Below are 24,786 nucleotides of genomic sequence, written 5' to 3'. Positions count from 1 at the left end.
TTTTTTTTTATATTAACTTGTTAATTATTGTGATTTCTAATATATTTACGTAAAACATACTCTAAATACAAATAATTAGCAACTTAAAATATATAAAAACATACTAAAAAATTGATTAACTTCAAATTTCATATGTACCACATAAATTAAAACATAAACAGTAACATATATTGGGCCCCGTGCTGGCACGGGGTCCCATATCTAGTATGTCAATAACTACGAAATGTAATTATACAAACTTGGGGCCGTGTTGTGGGCCAAAAAGTGAGTTTATTTATTTTAGCTGCTCTTGCAGTACTTGGGCCAAGTTCAGTGAACGACCACCGGTTTCCGCTCTCCCTCCGCCGCGAACTTGCTGCTTCCGTCTCTTTCTCCGGCGAACTCCTCCCGGTTTCTTATTTTTCCGGTATAGTTCTATTTCAGGTTCTCCTCTTCCTCCTTTTTGTGTTTTGTGTAATTGTTATGAAGACCTCTCTTGTAATACTTGAAAAGGAACCCTAATTTTGCTAGGATCTCGCATTCTGGTTTGCAGCTTTTGTTAAGTAGAAATTCGCTATGAATAACAATAATCCAGTCAAGAATGTTAGTTTAGGAACCTCAGTTCCAATGCAAATTCCTCAATCTATGCCGATATACCATAATCAACCAGCTGCTCGTCACTTTTCCCAGTCACCAGCACAACGTGGTTCACATTTCCCTGGCCATTTTCAGTTATCTGAATCACGATCTCATGCCCCATTTCAAGGTCAAGCTCAGGCCTTTAGCCATTTCATCACTTCAGGGGTTAATACCAATGCTGGTGTCTCATCCCCTGCTGCTTCTACACCCAATACAGCTTCTGGGGGTGCAAGAAAAGTGCTCCATAGACCACCTTCTCGGACTGGTGGTTCATCTAACCATGGTCAAGCAACTGCTTCTCCTTTAAAGACAATGGAATTAACCCCTGCTGTGCGTAGGAAAAAGCGAAAAGTTTCTGACAGGTTTATACCCGATAAGGTGGCTGCGAGTTTGCCCGAGTCAGCACTTTACTCTCAGTTGCTTGAAATCGAGGGTCGTGTAGATGCTGTTCTTTCTAGAAAGAAGATTGACATGTTGGAATCCCTTAAGAGTCCTCCGCGTTTCCAGAAAACTCTCAGAATTTATGTATTCAATACTTTCGCTAATCAGACACCAGCTAATCCGGACAGCGATTCTGATGAGCCAGCTTCATGGTCTCTTAAGATTATTGGAAGGATCTTGGGAGGTGGGCCGGGTCCTCTAGCATCTGAAAAGGAGCAGAAATTTAGTGTTGCTTGCCCCAAGTTTTCATCTTTCTTCAAGAAAGTTACTGTTTACTTGGATCAGAGTCTATATCCTGATAACCATGTAATTTTGTGGGATAGTTCTCGATCACCAGCCCTTCATGAGGGTTTTGAGATCAAGAGAAAAGGGGATAAGGAGCTTACTGCAATCATCAGACTGGAGATGAATTATATGCCTGAGAAATTTAAACTATCGCCAGCTTTGCAGGAAGTTCTTGGTATTGAGGTTGAGACACGAGCTAGAGTTTTAGCTGCTCTGTGGTACTACATAAAAACTAAGAAGCTACAGATATCCCATGACACCTCCTCATTCACTTGTGATCCTTCTCTAAGGAAGATTTTTGGAGATGAAAAGTTGAAATTTTCCCTGATTCCCCAAAAGATTAATCCGCATCTGACTGCCCCTCAACCTATTCACCTGGAGCACAGGATTAAGCTATCTGGAAGTAACCCAGCTGGGAACACTTGTTATGATGTACTGGTTGATGTTCCCTTCACATTGCAGAAGGAATTGTCCACATTCTTATCTGATTTAGAGAAGAACAAGGATATTGATGCATATGATGAAACTATTTCCACCGCTATAAAAAAAATCCATGAACATCAGAGAAGGCGAGCTTTCTTCCTGGGATTTAGTCAGTCACCTACCGATTTTGTTAATGCATTAGTTGCATCTCAAGCTAGGGATCTTAAGCTTGTTTCTGATGATTCGACCCGTGATTCAGAAATGGAGAGACGTTCTGAATTCTACAATCAGACTTGGTAAGCTTCTTTCCTAAGTATCCTAATTGTTTATTAGTTGGCCTTTAACTTCCCTGTGTTCACAATGCTGTATAATGATATTCTTTTTGTTCAATATTATGGTCACTATATCCGCCAGAAGGAAAAAAATAGAGTAAAGACATAAAGTAACACCTGAAGTTGTCTCGAATTTTTTAAAAAAACACCTTAACTATGCGGGCGTCCTATTACCCCACAAAAGTATTAAATACCTTTGTAAATAGACCATTTTGACCCGTTTGCTCATCAATCCTAGAATTTGAATGTGTGTGATGCCCACCTCCTTTTAATTAATTAATTTAATTTAACTATTAACAAAACGCGGGGTTAACCCGACCCAAAGCGTTGAGCTTGCAAATTGAACTTGAATTCCTTCACCTGAGACTTCCCTAATTTGCAAATTCAAATTGTTAGGAAGCTTACCAATTGGGCCTTTTTGTTGTGTTGTGTTAAGTTCATTCTGGTGCTCATTTTGGCATTGCTCGTTGTTTGAAAATTTCGCCGGGGCTCCGTCACCGGACCCCGATTATGATTCTCCCGTCCATTTTGAATGGGCTTTCAGTATTAGGTATGTTAGGACGTGGGGAGTATTCCCTGAACGACTGAAAATTAACAAGTTGTTAGAAAGTTCTTACCTTTTTGGGGTGATTTCGTTCAAGAGAGATGATGATTTTTTTAAGACAGCATAGCGCAGTGGATTAGCGCGTTTGACTTAGGATCAAAAGAGGAAGTAATTAAATAATAGAGAAAGAACTGACATGTGGCGCTTTTTAATTTGTTTTTGGAAGCAAAGTTTCATTCACGCGCTTCATCTGCGTGAAAACAAACATTGGGAGTAAACGAGTCAAAATGGTCTATTTTCAAAGGTCTTGAATACTTTTGTGGGGTAATAGGATGCCGGCATGGTTAAGGTGCTTTTTGAAAATTCGAGACACCTCACTTTATGTCTTTTCTCAAAAAAATATAATGTTATCATGTTATCTTAATGCTGGGAACATCTCTGATCTAACAGATGAAGATTTTTTAATCAGAATGCAGCCGGCTAAAAACATGATCTCCATCTATTCACAATCATTATAATTTATGTTTTTGTTTGAACTTCGAAAGTGTCTTGTTTGATCTGTCTAAGATAATCTATATTTATTTGTACCTCATAAGCTTTTCAGATCATCTAATCTACTTTCTGTTAACCTTATAGGACTGAAGACGCCGTCGTCCGCTACTTGAACCGCAATCATGCTTCTGGTGCTGACCATTCTGCAAGAAAATAGGACTTGTCGGGCCATTTTTTAGACAACGGATGTCCGACATAAACTAGGGTATCTTATGTAGAAGCATTCTAATAATCTTCTTCTGCTGATAGTGAAAGAGCTTATTGTATTGTATTTCAGCAGGGCTTGAATGTTTAGGATTTGTCAATGGCACCCTAAGAAAAGGATAAAGAGGAATTAACTTTTGCGATGCAAATGGTTACTTTTTCTTTTTCGAAACTGGTAAAATTCCTATTATGGTTACTATCCAGTGTCATTGTAATTATGTTGGAAATGGCCAAATGCTTTGGTTGTTAATGGCTGGAGTAGAATTCACAGCTACACAGCATTTTCTAGTTAGCCATTATTGACTTTATGGTGATTTATTAGATGTATGCTGAAATAGGAAATTGCTCATAACAACAGCTCACTACCAAGACAAGCTCTGTAGGCACGCACATAAATGCTTTTCTTTTGTAACAGAAGTTGTTTTTACTGAGCCAAAGTGAGTCTCTTTCAATGTATGGACAGACAATTGGCACTGTATTTGATTAGAGCCTCAAATTTGCCTCAAACGTCCATGCGCATTACACATTTCATAAAGATGTTTGACTACTAGTGTTATAATCCAACGGATCATGTTCTAGTAAAAATAAAATTTATTTGTGTAGGGATCTTAGGTTCGAAACCCATTGCATGCTTTTTTGGTTGAAATCATCACACGAGACTTGTCTAGTGCGGTTTACCTCTTCTGTATTGTTTGTAGGCGCTATTACACTAGAGTGAGATTTACCATGTGCAACTTCGATAAACTATAGAATCGTACTTACTCCATTGAGTTGTATGTTAGTATGAATGTGACTGAATATTAATACTAGAGAGAAATCATAATTTGAACTTTATGAATAAGAATTATAGATTGTTAATATTGAATTCTAAAACTTCTATACATATGTTGTGAATTTCTTCATATAAATACAATTTGAACTAAAACAACTTAGTTTTGGTGAATTCGTAATTAATTATTTATCTCCGCATTTATATGTTAAAAAATGTGAAAATAATTAAACTGTAATTACAAACAACATATATAGTACATTTTAAAAATAAATAAATTATATTTCCCCCTTGCAAACCCAACTCGTCAAGATTATCAATAGTATTTCCTCTATTTGAACCTTCAAACCACACACATGCTCCAAGTAAATCAACATTGATCAATTGCTTGCTTATTTTTCTCAAATAAAATTAAATTTGCGTAGTCACGTGCCTTCCATCATCCCTCTAATCTTTTCAATTTTCCTATTAAGCGAAAGCCAAACCGATAAGAAAGATATTTTTACGGTCACATTCTATCTTTCAGCAAACAAAATCATCTTCCCCTTTATCTCTCTCTGCTAACCAAACTCTCCATTTCCCGCTCCTCCTCCTTAAACCCTCAGCAGTTGCCGGAGCAATAAGCTCTCGAATTCCTCCATATCTTTCTCTGTTACCTATAAACAGCCATTCCTATACCTTCAACAGTAGTTAGGAGTAACCAGTGCCGGAGCATTCATCCAAATGGCCGCCGCTTTCAGTGCTATTTCACTCTGTCCGTACAAACTATGCCACCAGCTAAACCCTAGAAAACATTTTATTTCTTGCTATACTCCATCTACTTCTTCTATAGGTACGTGGCGTTTTTACTTTGCCTTCCTTTTTTTTTTTGGTTTGTTTTCGAATTGAAGCAATGAATAATGATAAGAGTGAAGTAATGCAATGAGAAGTTTTGGAGTATTGGAAAGTAATCTGTTCACTTCGATGAAACAATGATTTCCCCAGTGAATAAAACTACAAAGGAAATGAAGTAATCGCAATTTAAATGCTTAGCTATTTTTAGTGGGTAAATTATTGCCTCGTATATAATAAACATTATTGAATTGGTTCCAGTTACTGGTTGCAGTTCGTATCGTGTTTGAGATTGACTTAATATTACACTGTAATGTTATCCTTGATTTTCACAGTATGCCATGAAGTCCCTTACTGCTATAGTTGGTTTTGTTGTTAAAGTCAGTAGATGTATCATTGATTATGAATACACTTACAAACATATATTGTATCTTTTCTTGCATTACCTGTGAGTAAATTGTATGTTTACGTGTATGTAAGAGTCACACATACACACTATGAGCAGTATTAATGTAAAATAATTTAGCTCGGAGATGTTCCTTGCTTCTTAGTTGTTACATCCCATTGCTTTCTTGAAGCTGCTGTTGGGAAGAACTTTGTTGAAAGTTGGTGATTCTATTTATTGCTGAAAGTTGGTGTCATTTCAGGTGTACGCAGATCAAAAGGTCCTCGTAAAAGACCTGATAAATTGGAGGGCGCTGGAAGAAGCATCGATGATTCTGTCCAACGAAGGATGGAACAATTCTATGAAGGGTCTGATGGCCCACCTTTACGTGTTCTTCCTATTGGTGGTCTGGGAGAAATTGGGATGAATTGCATGCTTGTTGGAAATTATGATCGTTATATTCTTATTGATGCTGGAATAATGTTCCCAGGGTAGGTGTTACAAACTGGCCATTCGTGCAACTTTTTAACGATGATATTGCTGTGTAGAAACTTTTGCAGAATCTCCCTTTAATGAATCTTCTTTGATTACTCTTTCTGTTTTAGTCATTAATCTAATGGTGGAGGTCCAGGGGTCCTGTCATCTTTTCCTACTGAAAGCTCCTCTAAACTTTTATTTATAAGTTAAAAGTTCCTACTAAGGATGATAAGTTATCTAAAGAATTTCTTTCCTTAGATGGTACTAGCTGTGTTAGGCTTTGAATTTAGTTACATTGTCCGTATTTCTTTGTCATGGACTGACTTGGGATCTTATTGGATGCCCTCTCCAGCTATGATGAGCCTGGTGTCCAGAAGATAATTCCTGATACAACATTTATTAAGAAATGGAGCCACAAAATTGAAGCAGTTATTATAACCCATGGACATGAAGACCACATTGGTGCGCTGCCGTGGGTAAAGTTTCTATTCTAATCTATTCATATTTTTATGTGTACTGATGGAAATATATTTGCATATTCGGTTCAGGGACAATGTACTCACACACTGGATCTGATTTAGAGAATCATACTTCTAACATTTTCTAAGCAACTAATGTATGTCATACAGAACTTATCCTGCTGTCTATAGGTCATGTTTCTGAGGTCCTTTATTTGATAGGTTCAGTAAGAATTTTCTCATCCTTACCATACCATGCCCCTTTATGAATTGTTTGGTGTTAGCCTTTTCTGATGCATGGAGTGTATTTCTTGGTGTTCCAGTTCCTCTTGTTTAATTGCCAAATATGCTTGTGTGTATTTTGCTCAGTTTATGTTGCCTTGACATCTGTTATCCTAACAGGTAATTCCTGCTCTGGATTCTCATACCCCGATTTTTGCATCATCGTTTACAATGGAGGTTTGTTAAGATCCTACAAGTTTTTTTTGACTGCTTTTGGTTATATAGTAATCCTATGTTCACAAGGATATGTGGTATTTTGAAGCCTAAATTCATAAAACCATAATCTGCCTTCTATCTCAAAAGAAGAAAGGAGAAGATCTCAAATTGAAGTGGAAACCTTTTCTTTGAGAAATGGTTGAAAGCATACTGTATCTGCTTATCCTTGAGATACAGTAACAGAACTAAATTTTTCGTCTTCTCTCTCCTACCAAGCAAAGGCAAATCTGAAATTACTTGATTTTTCGTCTTTTCAGTCTTGCATTCATATGTCTTCCATTTTTATCCTCATCGAATAGAAAAAGTGAAATTCCTTCATTTATTGACTATTATATTTGTTATCCTTGGTCTCTCTCTCTCTACCTTTGGCTTTGTTTCGTCTTTCTTCAGCCGTCTGATCTTCTTCTTTAATTTCCTTTCTGTTCTTTTCTCCTTCCTATAAGTGGTTGGATGGATTTCTTATTGTTATTAAAATGGACAAAGGTGAAGTGGTCCGTTTCTAAAAATGAACAAGGTCTAGTCGTTGGTATACTATCTCATAGGCTCAGCCTGCAAAGCTTATTCAATTTTGTTGGAGCATGATCCAAAACACATACACACAAATTGAGACACCAATACCTACTGGCTACTGTTGCATACTTATTTATTGGAACATCATGTTCTTTGCTGTTAACTTTTCAACAGTGTTACATGTCAATTTCTATTGAACTAAGTATCTCTATTGTTTTGTAATCAGCTAATTAAGAAGCGACTGAAGGAGTTTGGGATATTTGTTCCATCTAGGCTTAAGGTATTTAAAACAAGAAGGAAATTTACGGCTGGGCCCTTTGAGGTAGAACCTATAACGGTTACCCATTCTATTCCAGATTGTAGTGGAATAGTATTACGTTGTTCTGATGGTACCATCCTCCATACAGGTGACTGGAAGGTATTACACTGTGTCCTTCTTATAAGTCATCCATAAAAATGTTTAGATTTATGATCTGTATCTTACCCTATGAGTGTTCTTTTTTGATTGGTAGCATTATGAGTATTCTGTATTTTACAGATAGATGAGTCACCACTCGATGGGAAGGTTTTTGACCGTGAGGCCCTTGAGGAACTTTCAAAAGAAGGTGTTACTTTGGTACGGATAGTATCTTATTAAGGAATTTACTTTTTTTCAATTAGACGTATTACTTTTAGAATGACTCGGTTCAACCTGTTGAAATAATGTGTGAAGTTATACATATTGAGGGGCTTGAAGAGTGTATGGTCGGCAAATGAATTACTATTTACTTTCTGTAGTAGTAAACTGCAACTGCTATTCAGTTAGATGAAATGTACATCCTTAGATACATCTTCTGTGAACTCCTTCATTTTTCCTTTTAATATTCAGCTGTATATTATGTGTTATTTTTGGATGATTTTAGGTTCTTTTATTGAGTGTATACATGCATATCTATGATGTATATTCTCCCACCGTGCTCTGAGCTCAGTCTCTCTGTCTCTGTCTCTCTTTACATGCAGATTTGCCTAAAAGTGTTGAAGAATCCTCTTGAATTAGATTAACACCACAGTTTCGTAATTGTAACTTTCCTGTGCTATAAACAATACGTCTTATGTAGAAAAAAAAGTCTTTTATTTTATATTTTGGTATATATATTTTGAACATGTGATGCATATAGCACTCTATGTCTCTTGATTGTACTCGTTCTTTGCTTCATAACTGGAAATTATTTCATAGCTTGCCTCAAATATAGTGTTACTTTCACCCCTTGTTACATTCTTGAGCTGCAATCATCTCTCCTGTCTCTCATGCATAATTTGTTATGTCTTTCTTAACTATGATAATGTTTGAGTTTATAAATCTCTTATTCTCAAGTTTGCATACATGTACATTTTTTTGCATATGTTGTTGGATCTTTTTTTCCAGGGACAGCACTGGATATCCAATTTATCTTTAGTCCTATATCCCTATTTGCTTTATGTGCATACACCTCTATTTATTTTTTCATCATTCTATTAAGTTTAACTTCATGGACGAAAAAATGGAGGATATGTTTCTCATTGAAGCAAACCTAAAAGAAATTATTGATGAGTATTTTTTTTTCCAGATGATGAGTGATTCAACAAATGTCCTTTCCCCTGGAAGGACACTCAGTGAAACTGTAGTTGCAGATTCGTTGCTGAGGCTCATTTCAGCTGCCAAAGGAAGGGTTATCACTACCCAGTTTGCATCTAACATTCATCGTCTTGGCAGTGTGAAAGCTGCAGCTGACTTGACCGGCAGAAAGCTGGTATACAGTCTCTCATCTCTGTTAATTAAATCTTCTCCACATGTTCTCATGATCTTTTAATGTTGTTTAGACTATCTTTTCTGTTTCCCAGATTCAGATTATAACATGATTGTTTAATAGGTATTTGTTGGCATGTCTTTGAGGACGTATCTTGACGCTGCATGGAAAGATGGGAAGGCACCAATCGACCCATCAACTCTGGTAATGGCCTAAGTTGTCAAGGTCTCCTATGACTGGAGGACATGCCTTATCTTCTTGCAAAGAACCTGATATGCTATTTAACATGCACAATTGTACAAGACTGTTAAGCTTACAAGTCTCGACTTACATATTTTTCTATGCCATAGTTATGTGTAAACCATAAGAAAAAATATAAATGGTAGAGGGTTGTGTAAAATCGATACAAGATAAGGCGAGGATTTAAAAAAAAACTCTTATTTCAATTGTATTAAGATGAGATATTCAGAATTTTACCTAATATTTATCATGCAGTGAAATTAACTTTGTTTCCACCATCACCCCTGAATTGTATTCATTGACATCATATGCAAAGGACACTTTGGTCATCTTAATGCCTTAAAGAGTAGTTCTAGTGGAGGGGTCACTTCCTCAATGGTGTGACTTAATAGATTGTATGAGATTTTGTGATTACACTAGAGGTGTCAAATGGATGGGTTGTGTTGAATTTGGATGGGTCAAAATGGGCCGAGTTAATAAATTGGCGGGTTATTGGCCTGTCCAAAAGTTACTTGAATTGAAATGTGTTGGGCAGAAAAGCCTTGGTACCTGCTGGTGGGAGTTGGGAGACATCCCGTGGAATTAGTCGAGATGTGCGCAAGCTGGCTCAGATACCACAGTTATTAAAAAAAAGGGAGGCTAAACAAGCCTTGTTTGTTTCTTTTTTCTTCTTTTCTGATCTTCTGGACCAGGGATGTGGGTGGGGAGGGAGGATAAGAAAGGGAGGTGGAGTTTCCTTCCTTTCCTTGTCATACAACTTCATTACATTTTGTCTTCTCTTTGGATCTGCTACTCTGTTAAAGTTGAAGAATCCAAGTCAAATGTCTTGCTCAATCTGAGGATAGAGGGAGCTAAACACCTTGAGCATTCATTGAGTGAGGATTATCACTCAAATTTTTGAATGATATCATTGTCTAATCTGTGTAGAGCAACTAGTGAAATATGGAAAGGGTATTTTCAATTTGTAACAGTGCCTATTTTCCTAAATTTCTTCCTTATAAATCTACTCTTCATATTCTAATTCTTCCCCACTCATAAGTACACACATCTAATTCAGGTAAAGGTGGAAGATATTGACGCTTATGCCCCAAAAGATTTGCTGATTGTGACAACAGGTTCTCAAGTAAGTATTGTTGATGTGTCTGCCAGCTTTACAAGCTTCAATTACAGAATATGTAACCTAGTCTCTGTTGTGTCAGGCAGAACCACGTGCTGCGTTGAATCTTGCTTCATATGGAAGTAGTCACTCACTCAAATTAAACAAAGAAGATCTAGTTTTATATTCAGCCAAGGTACCGTATAAATTGTATTGTTTAACTCCTGGCAATGTGAATTTTTTCGTTCATGACAAATTCATTCTCAGGATTCCTATTATCCGCTGATGTATCTAATTAATTAACATCATCCATGTCTTGACTTTGTCATATTAACTTTAATCTTTTAATGCCTTAGTTCTGATTCCATTGAGAGACTATTTGATACATGCATGCCCAGCCAAAGGGAAGAGTCTTATTCTCGGTCTTCTTCTACCAACCTTTTCATCTCCTTTCAGCCAATGTACTGATGGTCTATGAATTTTAGTCTTGGTGTTTGTAGCTTCTCCCTAGATAGCTCTTCTTGTGCTTTGTTGTTGCCATTTCATGCTTCCTGTCACTACCTCATGATCGGCATGTTTAGTGTAAAGAGTTTGTATGCTTTACTTCTAATAGAGATTATTTGCTTTACAACATCTCTGCCATATGAAATTAGGTGGTTTTTGTTGATTAGTAGCTTTGCAAAGAACATCTACTCTAAATGATGTGAACTATAAATTTCCCACTTTGTGAGCTGAATAGTATCATGCTGCTGAGACTCCTTCCAACACCAAACAAAAATAGTAAAAGTGAAATAAACACAAGGAAGAGATGCAAAATAAGGTTCTATTGGGGATAAATTTCCATAGAAGGAAGGTTGACAGCAAATGTCGTCTTGATTTGTATCCTTGCACTGTTTGCTTTGCTTGGATGATGAACTAGTTAGGATAGTCAATATTTGGTTACTTTGAATATCTTTTTTCTTTAATTTCTCTTTCCTATTTATATGATGAATACTTAGGAACATATCTTCTTGATTTTTGTTAATGCTTTTGTCTCTTTTGAAACTATTTAAGAGAAAGATTCCTTGAGGTGTTCTTTGTAAGTCTTAAGTTTGCAGAAAGATAATTGATAACGTTGTTGAACTGCCATAATCAGCTACACAATCTTTTTTATAGGTGATTCCTGGTAATGATACCCGGGTGATGCAAATGTTGAACCGTATATCAGATATTGGATCAACTATAGTGATGGGAAAGAATGAGCTGCTCCATACATCCGGCCATGCTCATCGTGAAGAGCTGGTAAAATCTTCTTTTAAGTGAAAAATTATATTGCAAGGAGTAAGGTTTTTTTTTTTTTGGTATGTGTGTGTGAATCTCTAATCTCAAGCTTACTGAATCACAATGGCTGTTATTGAAATGGTTCATTTGTTGACTTCTCGAGTCCCATTTAGTCATGAGAACTTTATCTTGAGTTTTTCCTTTTGCTGGTAGAAGCTAGTAGAAGTTGTACCTGTTAGATCTTCATTGGCTGACTCTCATTCACTAACTTAAGGGTGATCTAGGTATCATTCTTGCTTCCACTTAATAGAAGCAAAATAAAAAAGTTGGTTATCAGATCATGTGCATTTTCTTTCATCACATTGTGACAAGAAAAAAAGGTAGCCCGTTTTTATTTATTTTGGCGATGGATGAATTGACACGACACATTCAAGGGAAGGTGCCTTGCTGCATGCTATTTGTTGATGACATTGTAATGATTGATAAGATGCATAGCGGAGTTAACGACAAGCTAGAGGTATGGAGATAGACCTTGGTGTCTAAAGGTTTTAGGTTGAGCATGGCTAAGACATAGTACGTGGAGTGCAAATTCAGGGATGTGCCTTGTGTAGCTGACGTGGAAGTGAGGTTGGATTCTCAAGTCATCTCCAATAAAGGGAGCTTCAAGTACTTAGGTCCTATTATCCTAGGTAATCAGGAAATTAGCAGGGATATCACACATCACATATGTACGGGGTGGTTGAAATGGAGGCTAGCAACTGGTGTCTTATGTGATAAGAAGGTGCCACTAAGATGTAAAAGTATGTTCTACAAAGTAGTAGTTAGATGGATTTTGTTGTATGAGGTAAAGTGTTGGCTAGTTAAGAACTCTTATGTCATGAAGATGAAATTTGTGGAAATGAGGATGTTGAGATGGATGTGTACGCTTACTAGGAGAGATATGATCAGAAATGAAGATATTCGGGCCAAGATATAAGTGGCCTCCGTGGCGCACAAAATGCGGGAGGTGAGGCTGAGGTGGTTCAGACATGTCAAGAAGAGATGCATAGACTCTCTAGTGAGGAGGTGTGAGAGGTTGACACTGGAGGGTCAGACAAGATATGACAAGTCTTCAACTTACCTAGGACATGACCTTTGATAGGTAGAGTTAGGCCAAAAACGTATTTGGGGGAGGTGATCAGATAAGATATGACAAGTCTTCAGCTTACCTAGGACATGACCCTTGATAGGAGGTGTGGAGGTCGAGGTTTCGGGTAGAAGGCTAGTAGTATATAGTTTCACGTCTTGTCTCTCTTGCTAGTAGTATTAGTATTGGTATTTTTATTACTTTACTATTTCCGTATTTCTCATGCTTAGTTGACTACTTGTTGTCTTTTATGCATCGATTCATTACTATCCTATGATTGTTCCTATTGTTACTGCTTGTGTCTCCATAAATGTTACATTTTTGCTTTCCTTGAGCTGGGGGTCTATCAGAAACAATTTCTCTACCTGCCAGGGTTGGAGCAGACCCCACTTGGGGTACTAAGCTATGTATGTAGTTGTTGTAGTATATTGTGACAAGAAAATGAAGAAGGTTTGGTTCATATTGTAACAAGAAAAGGGATATTTTGAGGAACGGGTAAGTGAATCGCTCTGCGGGAACTTTTCCTAAGCTGACTTATATTTGTTAGTTCTAAATTGTTTCCCGTGGATGAAAGACATATTGAAGAGAGAAGCGGAAGGGCAGGGGAAAAATGATTTTTATTTTTATGCATCTTTTTTGCTTTAGAGAAACAAAGAAAGGGAGAAGAAATTGTGTCAAAATTCAAGAATTCCAGTTTCTCAGATTATATCCCAGAGCATGACACAGTTCTCATTCCGTATATTTGTTTTTCCTAAAAAAAGATTTATCCATTTTTTTCAATTTCATGCTCAATGTTCTAAGCTGCAATATTGATGATGGATTTCCCGTTCTGAAGGAAGAAGTTCTAAGGATTGTGAAGCCGCAACATTTTCTTCCGGTCCATGGCGAGCTCTTATTCCTTAAAGAGCATGAATTATTAGGGAAATCAACTGGAATTCGGCATACAGCTGTAAGTTGTATGGTTTGTTGCGGGCATATCTTTTTGAATACTTGAATTTATCCATAATGGCATTCTTCTATTCTTGTAGTTTTAGGGAACTGTATCATGATGAAAGCATGTCTTTATGGTCAGATGTAGATATCTCACTGATCTAGGCCCAGAATGTGGCTGATTGTCCTTTTTTGTTTTCCCCCCATATATGTTCTTATTCTTTGAGTATCGGTAAACGTCACCCCCACCAAGCCCAGGAGTCAAATAATGGATTTTCCCACTTTGCTTCCTTGGTGAATTGAAGCCCAACCTCATGGTTAGAGATTGATGACCCTTTCCATTAGACTATACCTCCCTTGTCAGTGAACACTATTTTTGCCAAAGCTAGATATAGTCTTCGCGGAAAGTTTGTCGAATATGCAATGTGTTGCATACAAAGACTGTTGCTAGATATAGTCTTTGAGGAAAGCTAAGTTAAAATCTCTCATGATAATTATCTCAAAAAAAATAAATGTAGTCTTTGAGGAAAGCTAGATATATTCTCTGCTTCATTAGCTTTTCTGTGACCAATGGTCCTAATGTCTAAAGATTCTAATTGAAGGATTCAACTATTTCAACTGATATTCTATTTACCTGAATTAGATCGAAGCTGACCAACCAAAGAGTGCTTTTATTACACATGGTTCAATTTCCAGCCTCCCCCTATGGGATGCAAGAAGTGAAATCCTATTTATTTTGATGATTTTTCAAAAATACATGAATATATAGACTTGAAGAATGATTAAGGGGATGAGTGGGCTCCAATCATTGGGAATTAACTGCAGTGAGAGAATGATTCAGTCTTGTATCATAAGCATTGTTGTCAAGCCTTTTCAGTTCATTCTCGATGCTGATTTAAAGTGACCTCTGTTATTGTAACTGTGTGAGAATAGGTTATCAAGAACGGAGAGATGCTTGGAATCTCCCATTTGAGGAACAGAAAAGTTCTATCCAGTGGTTTCATTTCCTTAGGAAAGGAGAAGTTGCAGGTTTCTTACTTTCTCATTGTGTACATAAAAACTGCACTCTTTCATCTTGTTTTCTAGACTGAACTAGTTTTTTTTTTTTTTTTTTTTGCAGTTGATGTTTAGTGATGGTGACAAAGCATTTGGTACAGCTGCTGAACTTTGTATTGATGAGAGACTTAGAATTGCTTCGGATGGTATTATAGTGGTCAGGTAATTTTCTCTAGCTTGTGATGCATCACATATTTTTCCACCTTGTGATAGTGATACTGATATGTGTAAGCTATCTGGAATGCAGTATGGAAATACTACGTCCTCAATCCACGGATGGTATGACAGAGAAAGCTTTGAAGGGAAAAATAAGAATAACCACACGCTGCTTGTGGCTTGACAAAGGGAAACTTCTGGATGCGCTCCATAAAGCTGCACATGCTTCACTTTCAAGCTGTCCATTGAATTGCCCATTGTCCCACATGGAAAGAACTGTGTCTGAAGTTCTTAGGAAATTGGTCAGGAAATACAGTAGTAAAAGACCTGAGGTTATTGCCATTGCCTTTGAAAATCCTGCAGGAGTCCTGGCTGATGAAATCAATGGAAAACTTTCTGGAAAATCACATGTAGGTTTTGGAATTTCAGCACTGAGAAATGTATTGGATGAAGATCAGAAAAGAAGACAGGCAAGTGGAGCACGTGCAGAAGAAGGTAATGGCCATGGCTATCCAATTGATGATGCAGCTGAGCAAGTGAAAGGTTTGTTCCTCTCATGCTTCTTTCCAATGAAATAGTTCAGTAATTCTTTCCAATGCATTCTGTGGTTTTCTAATCTGATTAGATGCTAGGCAAAGCAATCATCTTCGGGTTGGTATGTTGTGATCTTCTTGATATAATTGCTTTTGACATTCATAAAATGGACCAATAAGCCTAGAGGGTAGGGTGGTTGCCCATTGGTATATAGGAATTTTGAGTAGAACTGGAACATTATTTGAACTGAATTATATTTAGGGGTCACATATAGTTTGTTGTGTTAGAATTTGGTTAATATTTGTCATGTGCATGCCAAGTGCTGAAAGGGTTGATCCAATATTTAGAAGCCCTTTAGTGGGTGAAAAGTAGGAGATTTGGTTCTATCCCTCGCACGTTTTTACTACTTTGACCTTTTTGGTCTTCAAGAGACCCCCTCCCCGTCCCCCAAATAAAAAATCCAATTGCTTGATATCTGCTCTCTACAATGGAATTCTCAGGGCATGTGTAGCACCAACAAAGAAAAAAATTCACATGTTTTCTTTGTCTAAATTGCATGCCATTGCTGGCTTAAAGTATGCTTGTGCATCATGAAAGTAGCATCTTTTATATTTCTTTGCTGGAGAAGACGATTTCATTAGTCGGTGGATAGATATTCAATCGGAAATTGCTTGTTGATTTTGTCTTCTGATATGATTTGATCTTAAGCATCCAATGCATGCTTAAATTTTGCTGTCATTTCATCCCTAACTTTTACGTGCAGGTGATGATATGGATATTGAGAGACTTACGCATGATGGAGCAACTACTTCAAGTGCAAACTCACTGGATGAATATTCTACCACTGAGGTAAAATCAGATGATTCTTCAAAGTCTTTTGTATCATCATCACTACTTGATCAATTAAAAAAAGGTAGATTTGGTGCTTCAACACAGGAGGAATCAGAATCGTCCAGAAAAGAGAGCATTCAAATTGATTCTGGCTTTCCACAATCTATGATGAAATCTTCCAAGCCTTTGAAGAGAAACAGATGGAAACATGATGAGATAAAGAAATTGATTACGTTGCGCGGGGAACTCCACAGCAAGTTCCAAGTTGTTCGTGGACGAATGGCACTATGGGAAGAGATATCTTCAAATTTACTTTCTATTGGAGTTGATCGAAGTCCTGGACAGTGTAAATCTCTCTGGGCTTCTTTGGTTCAAAAGTATGAGGTGAGTGTTTCTGATTCTTGTTTCCTCCTTGAGCATATGTACATTTACTTGGTTGTGCTGATTAGCATAGAAACAATATTTACAATAAACAATGCATTTTGATTATCCTTTTTAGAACTTGTTTTTAGGATATCACATTATTTCTGTCTGAGGACATAGAAATGAAAATGGGGAGATAGATGTACCCTTTTGTATGGTGTGTTGTGACCTCTCAAGGGGAAAAAGGGAGAGAAATAAGATTTATCCATATCTTGAATTGTAGGTACACGGAGATGGCTAATACAAATTTCTATACATGAAATATTTATATATTTCCTTTTAGATGAATATTCGCCCCTTTCACCTGCATCCAGTTGAAATTCTTGTGGAGACATTTTCTGTTTGGAAGGCTACTTTTATCAACGTTTTTGCTTTCTGTAACAGGAAAACAAGAGTGACGAGAAAAACCAGGATAAATGGCCTTACTATGAGGAGATGAGTAAAATCTTGTCTGATTTGGAGGCAACGGCCCAGAAATGATTGGACATGTGTACTTGCGGGTAGTGTTTGTGGAAGCAATTCTTCATTGGGGGGGATACATGAGTTTGGATACTGATATTTATCCAACAATACTAACGTGCCCTTAAAATTCAAGAAGCCAGATCAAAACTTCACCATTTGTTCTGGTCGATTAGCTGTTGCGCAAGCTCTTCAGATGAAGCCAAAGGCAGGGAAGGGGTTTGATTTATTAGGGGTCCTTATAAGTCCAGGGAAGGACGGGTAAATTCTGCAATGGTTTTTTTTTAGTGATTTTAGAGGTTGGAAGGTTTGTCATGCTGGTAATTTTTTCCAAGTGGATACATACAGTTGAAAGTGGTTCTAAAAGTTGTCTGAGATTTTGATGGTTAAGAGTTGGCATATTGATTATGTATTGCATGTTGTACCAACTATAGCATTGAATGCCTTGATGATTGGATGTAGGAATATTGCTTCATCAAGTAAAGGGTTAAAGACGATTATTATTTTATAGAAATATTCCTCCAAATTACCTTTAATTAATTCTTGCTACAGTAATATATTATCTTACTCGTAATGTTTCCTTGCATCTGACAGTTAATAGTTTTTTTTTATTGTTGTTTTGGACTAAAAGAACAACTCCATCAATCATATTCATCACTCTGAGTCATATTTATCCTTAACTATGCTCAGCTAAAATATTCATTTTTTTGTAAAATTATTAGTTAGTTTATAGGAAGAGTTATTTGGTTCCCGCATTAAAAAGAAGTTGACATTCAGATGAATTTTATTCTTGCAATATAACTGTTCAAAATAAATACTAGTGAATTAGATGAGTAAACATGCATAGCATTAAGTCCTTAGTTGGGTTAATACTTTCCATCTTAAAGAAGAGGCGTTTCGATGTAACCAATAAAGTTGATGTCATATGATCAGAGAATGTCACAAGTTTGAGCTGTAAAAAATGAGATTATATACAAGAGATTCTTGTGGTTTGATTCTTTTTTAAATTCTGCATATAACATAAACTTCATGCATTATCCCATATAAATAATAGAATAAGTTATTCAACTCACCATCTCAACAAATCAAGCGATCCATAAATAATAGAATAAGTTATTCAAATTATAGTTTTGACAAATCAAACAATCCCTAAAGACTAATGTAATTTCGTGAAATTTCATTTGATTAAACTTTTAAGAAGAAATTATCTTTTATGCCCACTTATACAATTTTTATTTTAAAAAAAATGATATTATAGTAATCTAATTAATGTAGATGAGAGCAAATTCTATTTTACCGCCCCCACGAAACACTATTAAGGGGGGAAAATGTATTTTCTCTTTTCTGTCTAAACTTGAATCAGTTTTGCAGTGCGGCAACTATGGAGGATACCTCATCATCCATTCCTCCGAACAATGCCACAACTCCCGGTGCGGCCAAATACCTAGCTGGCCTCCCTTCTCGCGGCCTTTTCTCCTCCAACGTCCTCTCCTCTACTCCGGTAACTTCCTCTTTCTCCCTCCCAAAACCCTAATTTACTTTTGCACCATCCCCTCTTCCCCTTTTCTTTACTGACGTCTTTTATGTGGTATTAATACTTCTTAATAGTAGTGCTGAACCGTATAGTATAATTGAGTAGATAAAACTGTTTTCTTTAATGTTTTGGAGTAGATATAACTGTTGTATAATTGTCCCAAACTTATCTATTTTCATCTATGGTGGAATAAATTCAGAGTTCAGGGAGATCAGAGGCGGATACAACCTTATATACTTACAACACGGAGTATAAGTTTGTGTACAAAATTATTAAGATTGCAATAATAGTAGGTCTGAACTTATAATTTTTGAAATATACTAACAAATTAGTGCTATTAATCTTTAAGATTAAATCCGCAGAGAGGGAGATGGTTGGAGGAGTTTAAAATTTTGTTCATTTGATTTTTCTACTTCTGTTTGTACCTGTACCAAGCATACTAGTACATCTAATAGAAGTTCTTATTATCAACTGCACAGGACTTGGTCTTCAGTATTCTTATTGTGGAATTCTGTCTTCCTTCAGTTCTAGGGATTTACATGTTGACAAAACTCCCCGAATGTGGTATTATAATCAACATGGTGTTTTTACAAACACACTTAATTTAAAAAAAAAATGGTGATACAAACTCATAGCTATGCACACAGTAGTAATTTTACCTTAAAAAGGGTTAATTTAGATTGAGAAACTGTTCTGGCCCTTCTTGCTTTTTGGTTGGAATACTGTTAAACCCCAGCCTAGACAGTAATAAGGTTTTACGTCCAAAAGAAATGACTAGTTGGTGATTCTAAACACTGCGTGAATCAGTGTAGGATCAGAAAGGTTTTCGGAAGATAAATAATAGGTGGTACTGGTACCTCTTATCTGAGTTCAACGTCCTCCTTGCACCTTTTAGAGTAACAATCAGCTTTGTATTTCCTTCTTTTATCTTCACTTTAAGATTATATTATCCATGTGCCTTAGCCTCTTGCGTGTTTACTTACCATCATATCTGCTGACCAGCATTAGCTGGAAAATAATTTGACTATCAAAAGAAAAGTGATGCTATCAGGAAATGTTTAATAATGCTTCTTCCATGTTCTTTTGAGCTCCACTAATTTAGAAACTTTATGCAGGGTGGAATGCGAGTATATGTTTGCGATCACGAAACGTCACCTCCGGGTCTGTTTTTGTATATTGATGTCTTTTAAATTATTTATGGTGAAAATTGATTTAGTCTCTAATTCTCCTGTTATTCTTGTTCTTTGAACGGATTTACTCGCATATGGTTATTTTATTGCTTAGTTTTTGGTTTACACTTCTATTCTAAGTCATTGTAAAGCATCGATATCCACTCATTGTGTCTCATTTAGTACATGGTTGGTTAAATCATAGAAATATCTCTTCTATCTTGTGTCTTCATGCAATTCGAATGTCTCTTTTTTCTTTCTTTCTCTCTTTTTAAGAGTTCAATTTTTTTTCTTTTCCTCATTTAGCATCTTCCTCAAGGCTAGATTGTTTTCTTCATCAATCTGGATTGCTAGTTATATTTTACAAAATGTTGTATATGCAGAGGACCAGCTTATTAAGACCAACCAGCAAAACATATTGATTAGGTCTCTCATGCTTAAGAAGCAGAGAGGTGAATATAGTTCAAAAGACGGCAAGGGGATTTCCTCAAATGACAATGGTAGAAAAAGGTAATTGTCCATATTTTCTTAGTTCAGTATTATTGCTATCCTTTACTAGCTAGTGTACCTTTGGACAGTTAACATGTTTGTATCTCCTGCCACCATCTAATTTTCAGAGCTGCTGAAAAAGCATTGGATAGTAGGGCATCAGCCAAGAAGGCTACCACCAGTAACCATGCTGCCTCTGCCCAAGGTGTGCCCGTTATTGACCATCACTTGCGGTCTTTGTAGTTGGTACATTCAAATGTGTTTTTTTTAAAAACAGTGGTCTTTCACTGAAAAGATACTTGAATTATTGTGGTTGTTCATGTATTCTATTGCTAAATTGAAAAAGAAAGAAGCAAATGAGTATCCCTAAGCTCTCCATTACTTCATTTGCTTAAATTGTATTCTAGCTCAAATTATATTGCATAGTTTACATACCAGCTCTAATACTTTTGGGTCCACAAAAAAGAGAACAGTAGTATTGTTGCAAAAAGACTGCTCCTTCCCTTCCATTTGATGAAATACCATTTGATGAAAAGAACAATTATCATAATGGTTGTTAAGAGATATGGGGTTCTGCTTTGCTTTTTTGTTGGGGTTGGTGGTTCTGTTTTGGTGTAACTAGTATTGCCGGTTCTTTTGTAAGTTGGGTTTTGGTGAAGTCTGGTTTCAGAACTTCTAAAATTTGCTATGATTCAATGAATACTACTGACTGTTTAAGTTTCAAAAAGGAATTTAAGATGTTACTTGATTATTATACATTAGTAGGAGCAATAGAAGGATATATTACATATATATTGAAAATTTATATTGATTGGAGAACATCACATCAAGTTTTAAATTTAAATTGTCATTCTAGAAGTTCTTATGGATGTATTAACTTATTAGTTATATTGCCTTGGAATATTGTAGGACATCCTAAAATGGAAAGTCTCGTATAGGTTGGTATAGAGGCCCTAGTATTATTTTTTTTCCTATGCAATAGCTCGCAAATCACATAGGAGAGATAACCCGCACTAGGCAAGCCCGGTGCGATGAGCTCGACACAGAAGGCAAACCCCTTACTTTCGCTGGCAAGGGGTTTCGAACTTGAGACCTCCAACATGGAAGTCCCAAGCCCAAACCACTGGGCCACCCCGAAGGGTATAGAGGCCCTAGTATTTAAATGGCTAACGACTTCCAATCGTTGATTTTTTTATTTAAATAGTCTCGGTTCATTTTAAAAGTATCTTGATATTTTAAGGTAATGTCATGAACTAAATCTTAACCTAAAATATTATTTGCAGAACAATGAGGGAAGACTAGGTTTGTAATTGAAGGAAAAATAGGTGGGCAGGAGGGCTAGTATATGTTACAAAGTTAAGAAGGCTAGGCTTGCAGTGGAAGTGAGGGGGATGTAATTTTAAGAACTGCAAATCTTCCCTTGAAAGATCCAAAGATGCCAACGATTCACAATCTACATATAGGAGCTCCGGTAAATCAATAATGCTTCACAACAATACCAACTAAGTCAACTATGTGGCCAACACTTAAGTCCAACTTCACAACAACAACAACAACAAACCCAGTGTAATCCCACAAATGGGGAAACCCAACTTCACTAGTTTAGCAAAAAATCTCTATTTTCCAATTTGAAAGTCAAATCCTTGAGTTTTAACTCCAATTTTTCCATTTCACGTGTTATGGAACCTAGTTGCTCCTTTAGAAACTCAAAACGATATCGTTCAAGCAAACACAACACTATTCATCTCCCTTACCAACAAACTTTTCAATTTCAAGTCTAGCTTTCTATTGTTTCGTGAATTGGTGTTTAAATTTGAATCTTTCTTCAAAGGTATAGTTTACAATGTACATGTAACATAATATACAAGATTAGAGTGAAAGGATTACCTCTTTGTCAAACCCTAGAATTTTCAAGACGTGAGTTCTTGAGTTTTTCGTCAAAAATCTATAATTTCCATGATATTGAGGAGTTAGGGAATGCATTTGCCATTTAGCGAACCAAATCTACTAGGAAATGCATTTAATACTCACCTCAAAGTAGAATTTATGGAGTAGAAGCTCTCCCTTCTCTCTAACTCCCAAGAACTTGTTCCAAACAAATAATTCTTCTCTCTCCCGAAATGCATTTAATACTCACCTCAAAGTAGAATTTATGGAGTAGAACTCTCTAACTCCCAAGAACTTGTTCCAAACAAATAATTCTTCTCTCTCCCGAAATGCCTCTGAATGGCTTCTTCAGTTGGATCACGCTAGGACAGGCACAACGCTCAACCATCGTGTTCGACCTGTCCAGCTTGCAAAATGATGCCGAGTTTGATGCTAACTTCTGGACGGCACTGCCAGTAGTGGCTATTTTGGTTCAAAATTTTGTTTCTTACTTTGTCTCTATTATTAAGAGCTAATTTAATTCCTTCAGCTGCTTTTAATTGCACCATCTATTCCATTGTCCTGGGAATTAAAATCCTTGTTTTCAATTTCTCCTTCTCATTTTGTCTTTTCCTTAATTCTTATCATCCTTTCTTAGCTATTTCAAGCTATACCAATATTAACTACTGGTGTTTCAATGACTTTGTTATTATCGAGCGGGTCCCACCTGACTCGGAATTAATTGAATTGCATCCTTAAACTGGAAAGTAGTCTGAATTAATTATAAAAATTCATGGGGATTCACAACTACTCTAGAAATTTGCTGAAATCTTGTTAGGACAGATTATAAGATCTTATTAACATTTACTACCAATTTATTTTGGATGAGAAGGTAAAGATCATACTCCTATCATTTACTACCAATAATAAGTTGTGTGGATTACTGTCAAGCATCAAGTACATGTATAACTATATCTTATGAGACTAGATGGTGAATAACAGCTTCTTCCAGAAATCTATCTTCGGGACATTGAGTGACATGAAATAAGGCGATTAACATGCCTTCGCTCTAACTTCTGTAAATATTCCTTCAGGGACATTGAATGCCATCTTTCCAAATCTTTGGGAATGTGGAAGCCACTTACAAGGAGGTTTATTGATTTTCTTTACCATGTCATGCCTGAAAAGTAAATTTAACGGCACAAGAAATAGTATATTCTCAGTTAGACACCATCATGTTTTTTCATGTCTCATTGTAAATATTCCCTACTCTTTGTCCAAATTTTCTTGTTTTTAATGTCTTTGTTGGAACTACTTATTTTTTGTAGAATGAATTCATGTATATTATCATTTACAGTTAGTGATGTATTAAACTTGGTCTCAACTCCTGCAGAAACTTCAAAAACTCATGCACCTGAAATACAAAACATGACTGTTGAGAAGCTACGGGCTTTGTTAAAGGAGAAAGGTCTTTCACTGAGAGGAAGGAAGGCAAGTATTCGCATAACCTTTTTATTTTATATAGGTTTTGAATTTTTCATTGTGGTCCACTGTTATACTTTTACCCGGTAACTTATCCTCCTTAAAGACATTATAATAAGTAGTACTTGTATGATGTGTTTTCCCCAACGCGTTTGGAATTGAGGTGTAGTTGTTGATTTTCTACTTGAATGATGTGTTTTGTTGAATATTTGGCCTATTCTGTAGCATATCATTCTCTTTCAATACACGTTCTCAACATGTAATTGTGTTGGCAGGATGAACTAATTGCTCGGTTAAGGGGGGACACATGACTAAAGCATATTCCAAGAGTTTGAGGCAGCTGATTCCAAATTCCATTTTGTACACCCTAGCAGCTGGGCCAAAGTAGGCTTTTACTTCTCTAATATGGGTGCTTTACAACTAGTTAAAGAGTCAACTTATGGCCTTACAACTCTTGTGTGCTCTCTGCGTGTTTCTGTGTTCTTGTTGTATGCTATAGCATTTTGTTAAATTGTGAGACTTGTGCCTGAATAGTTACATAATATGTGAAACTGCATGTCAAATTTTTGCTAGCCTTTGCAAATTCTCAATGAAACTGGTCTTTCAAAATCTACTCTGGTCAGTTTTGAATCTAATTTTGGCTTCATTGTCCGATGGACTTGCTCATTTTACCTCCTTTTTTGGCCGGTGGGTCGGGGTGGGGATTACAAGGTGGGGAATCGAACCTCACTACAAGGTGAAAGTTCACTACTTAGATTGCCCTCATTCTGCCTCTTCATTTTCTTGAGCTGCTAATAATATTTTTGATCATTTTAAATTCTGATTGCTCAAAGCATGAATGTTGTTCGACTGAATTTCTATCTGACTAGCTTGCCTAATAATAATAATGAATTTGTGTTCTTCATAGAAGTACTGAAAGCAATCATTTGATAAACGACATCATAAATTTCTAAATTTTATTTATCTTCGAAAAGAAGCAGGTGAGGTGGAACAAAGTTTTATTAGAAGTATATATATATATATATATATATATATATATATT

At 36.4% G+C, this 24,786-nt stretch overlaps 3 protein-coding genes across 4 annotated transcripts; all 3 read left to right on the top strand.

The window, feature by feature from the left end:
* Positions 1-244: 244 nt before the first annotated feature.
* On the top strand, positions 245-3,715 carry LOC102587176 (SWI/SNF complex component SNF12 homolog). 2 transcript variants are annotated; one of them, XM_015310505.1, is made up of 3 exons: positions 245-423; positions 533-2,063; positions 3,280-3,715. In XM_015310505.1, exons 2-3 carry the CDS (start codon positions 556-558, stop codon positions 3,350-3,352), a joined length of 1,581 nt encoding a protein of 526 aa, XP_015165991.1. In that variant the 5' UTR covers positions 245-423; positions 533-555; the 3' UTR covers positions 3,353-3,715. The 2 variants fall into 2 exon arrangements, with proteins under 2 accessions (XP_015165991.1, XP_006351478.1); XM_006351416.2 differs by having other exon boundaries at positions 260-2,063.
* A 942-nt stretch (positions 3,716-4,657) lies between these two features.
* Positions 4,658-17,744, top strand: LOC102586834 (ribonuclease J). The gene is made up of 18 exons (XM_006351415.2): positions 4,658-5,000; positions 5,647-5,875; positions 6,214-6,337; positions 6,722-6,778; positions 7,554-7,745; positions 7,866-7,943; positions 8,914-9,096; positions 9,217-9,297; positions 10,391-10,456; positions 10,533-10,625; positions 11,585-11,710; positions 13,651-13,764; positions 14,679-14,774; positions 14,866-14,963; positions 15,049-15,500; positions 16,255-16,340; positions 16,428-16,706; positions 17,130-17,744. The coding sequence occupies exons 1-18, from the start codon at positions 4,892-4,894 to the stop codon at positions 17,223-17,225; spliced, it is 2,559 nt and encodes an 852-aa protein (XP_006351477.1). The 5' UTR covers positions 4,658-4,891; the 3' UTR covers positions 17,226-17,744.
* Positions 17,745-18,519: 775 nt separating this feature from the next.
* LOC102586503 (uncharacterized) lies at positions 18,520-24,355 on the top strand. Its single transcript, XM_006351414.2, has 6 exons — positions 18,520-18,705; positions 19,854-19,899; positions 20,291-20,417; positions 20,525-20,601; positions 23,656-23,753; positions 24,020-24,355. The coding sequence occupies exons 1-6, from the start codon at positions 18,586-18,588 to the stop codon at positions 24,053-24,055; spliced, it is 504 nt and encodes a 167-aa protein (XP_006351476.1). The 5' UTR covers positions 18,520-18,585; the 3' UTR covers positions 24,056-24,355.
* Positions 24,356-24,786: the final 431 nt, after the last annotated feature.

The sequence above is a fragment of the Solanum tuberosum genome, unplaced genomic scaffold (assembly GCF_000226075.1).
Source record: "Solanum tuberosum cultivar DM 1-3 516 R44 unplaced genomic scaffold, SolTub_3.0 scf00127, whole genome shotgun sequence".
In the NCBI taxonomy this organism is placed as follows: Eukaryota; Viridiplantae; Streptophyta; class Magnoliopsida; order Solanales; family Solanaceae; genus Solanum; species Solanum tuberosum.
This window is presented reverse-complemented; position numbering and strand designations above follow the sequence as displayed.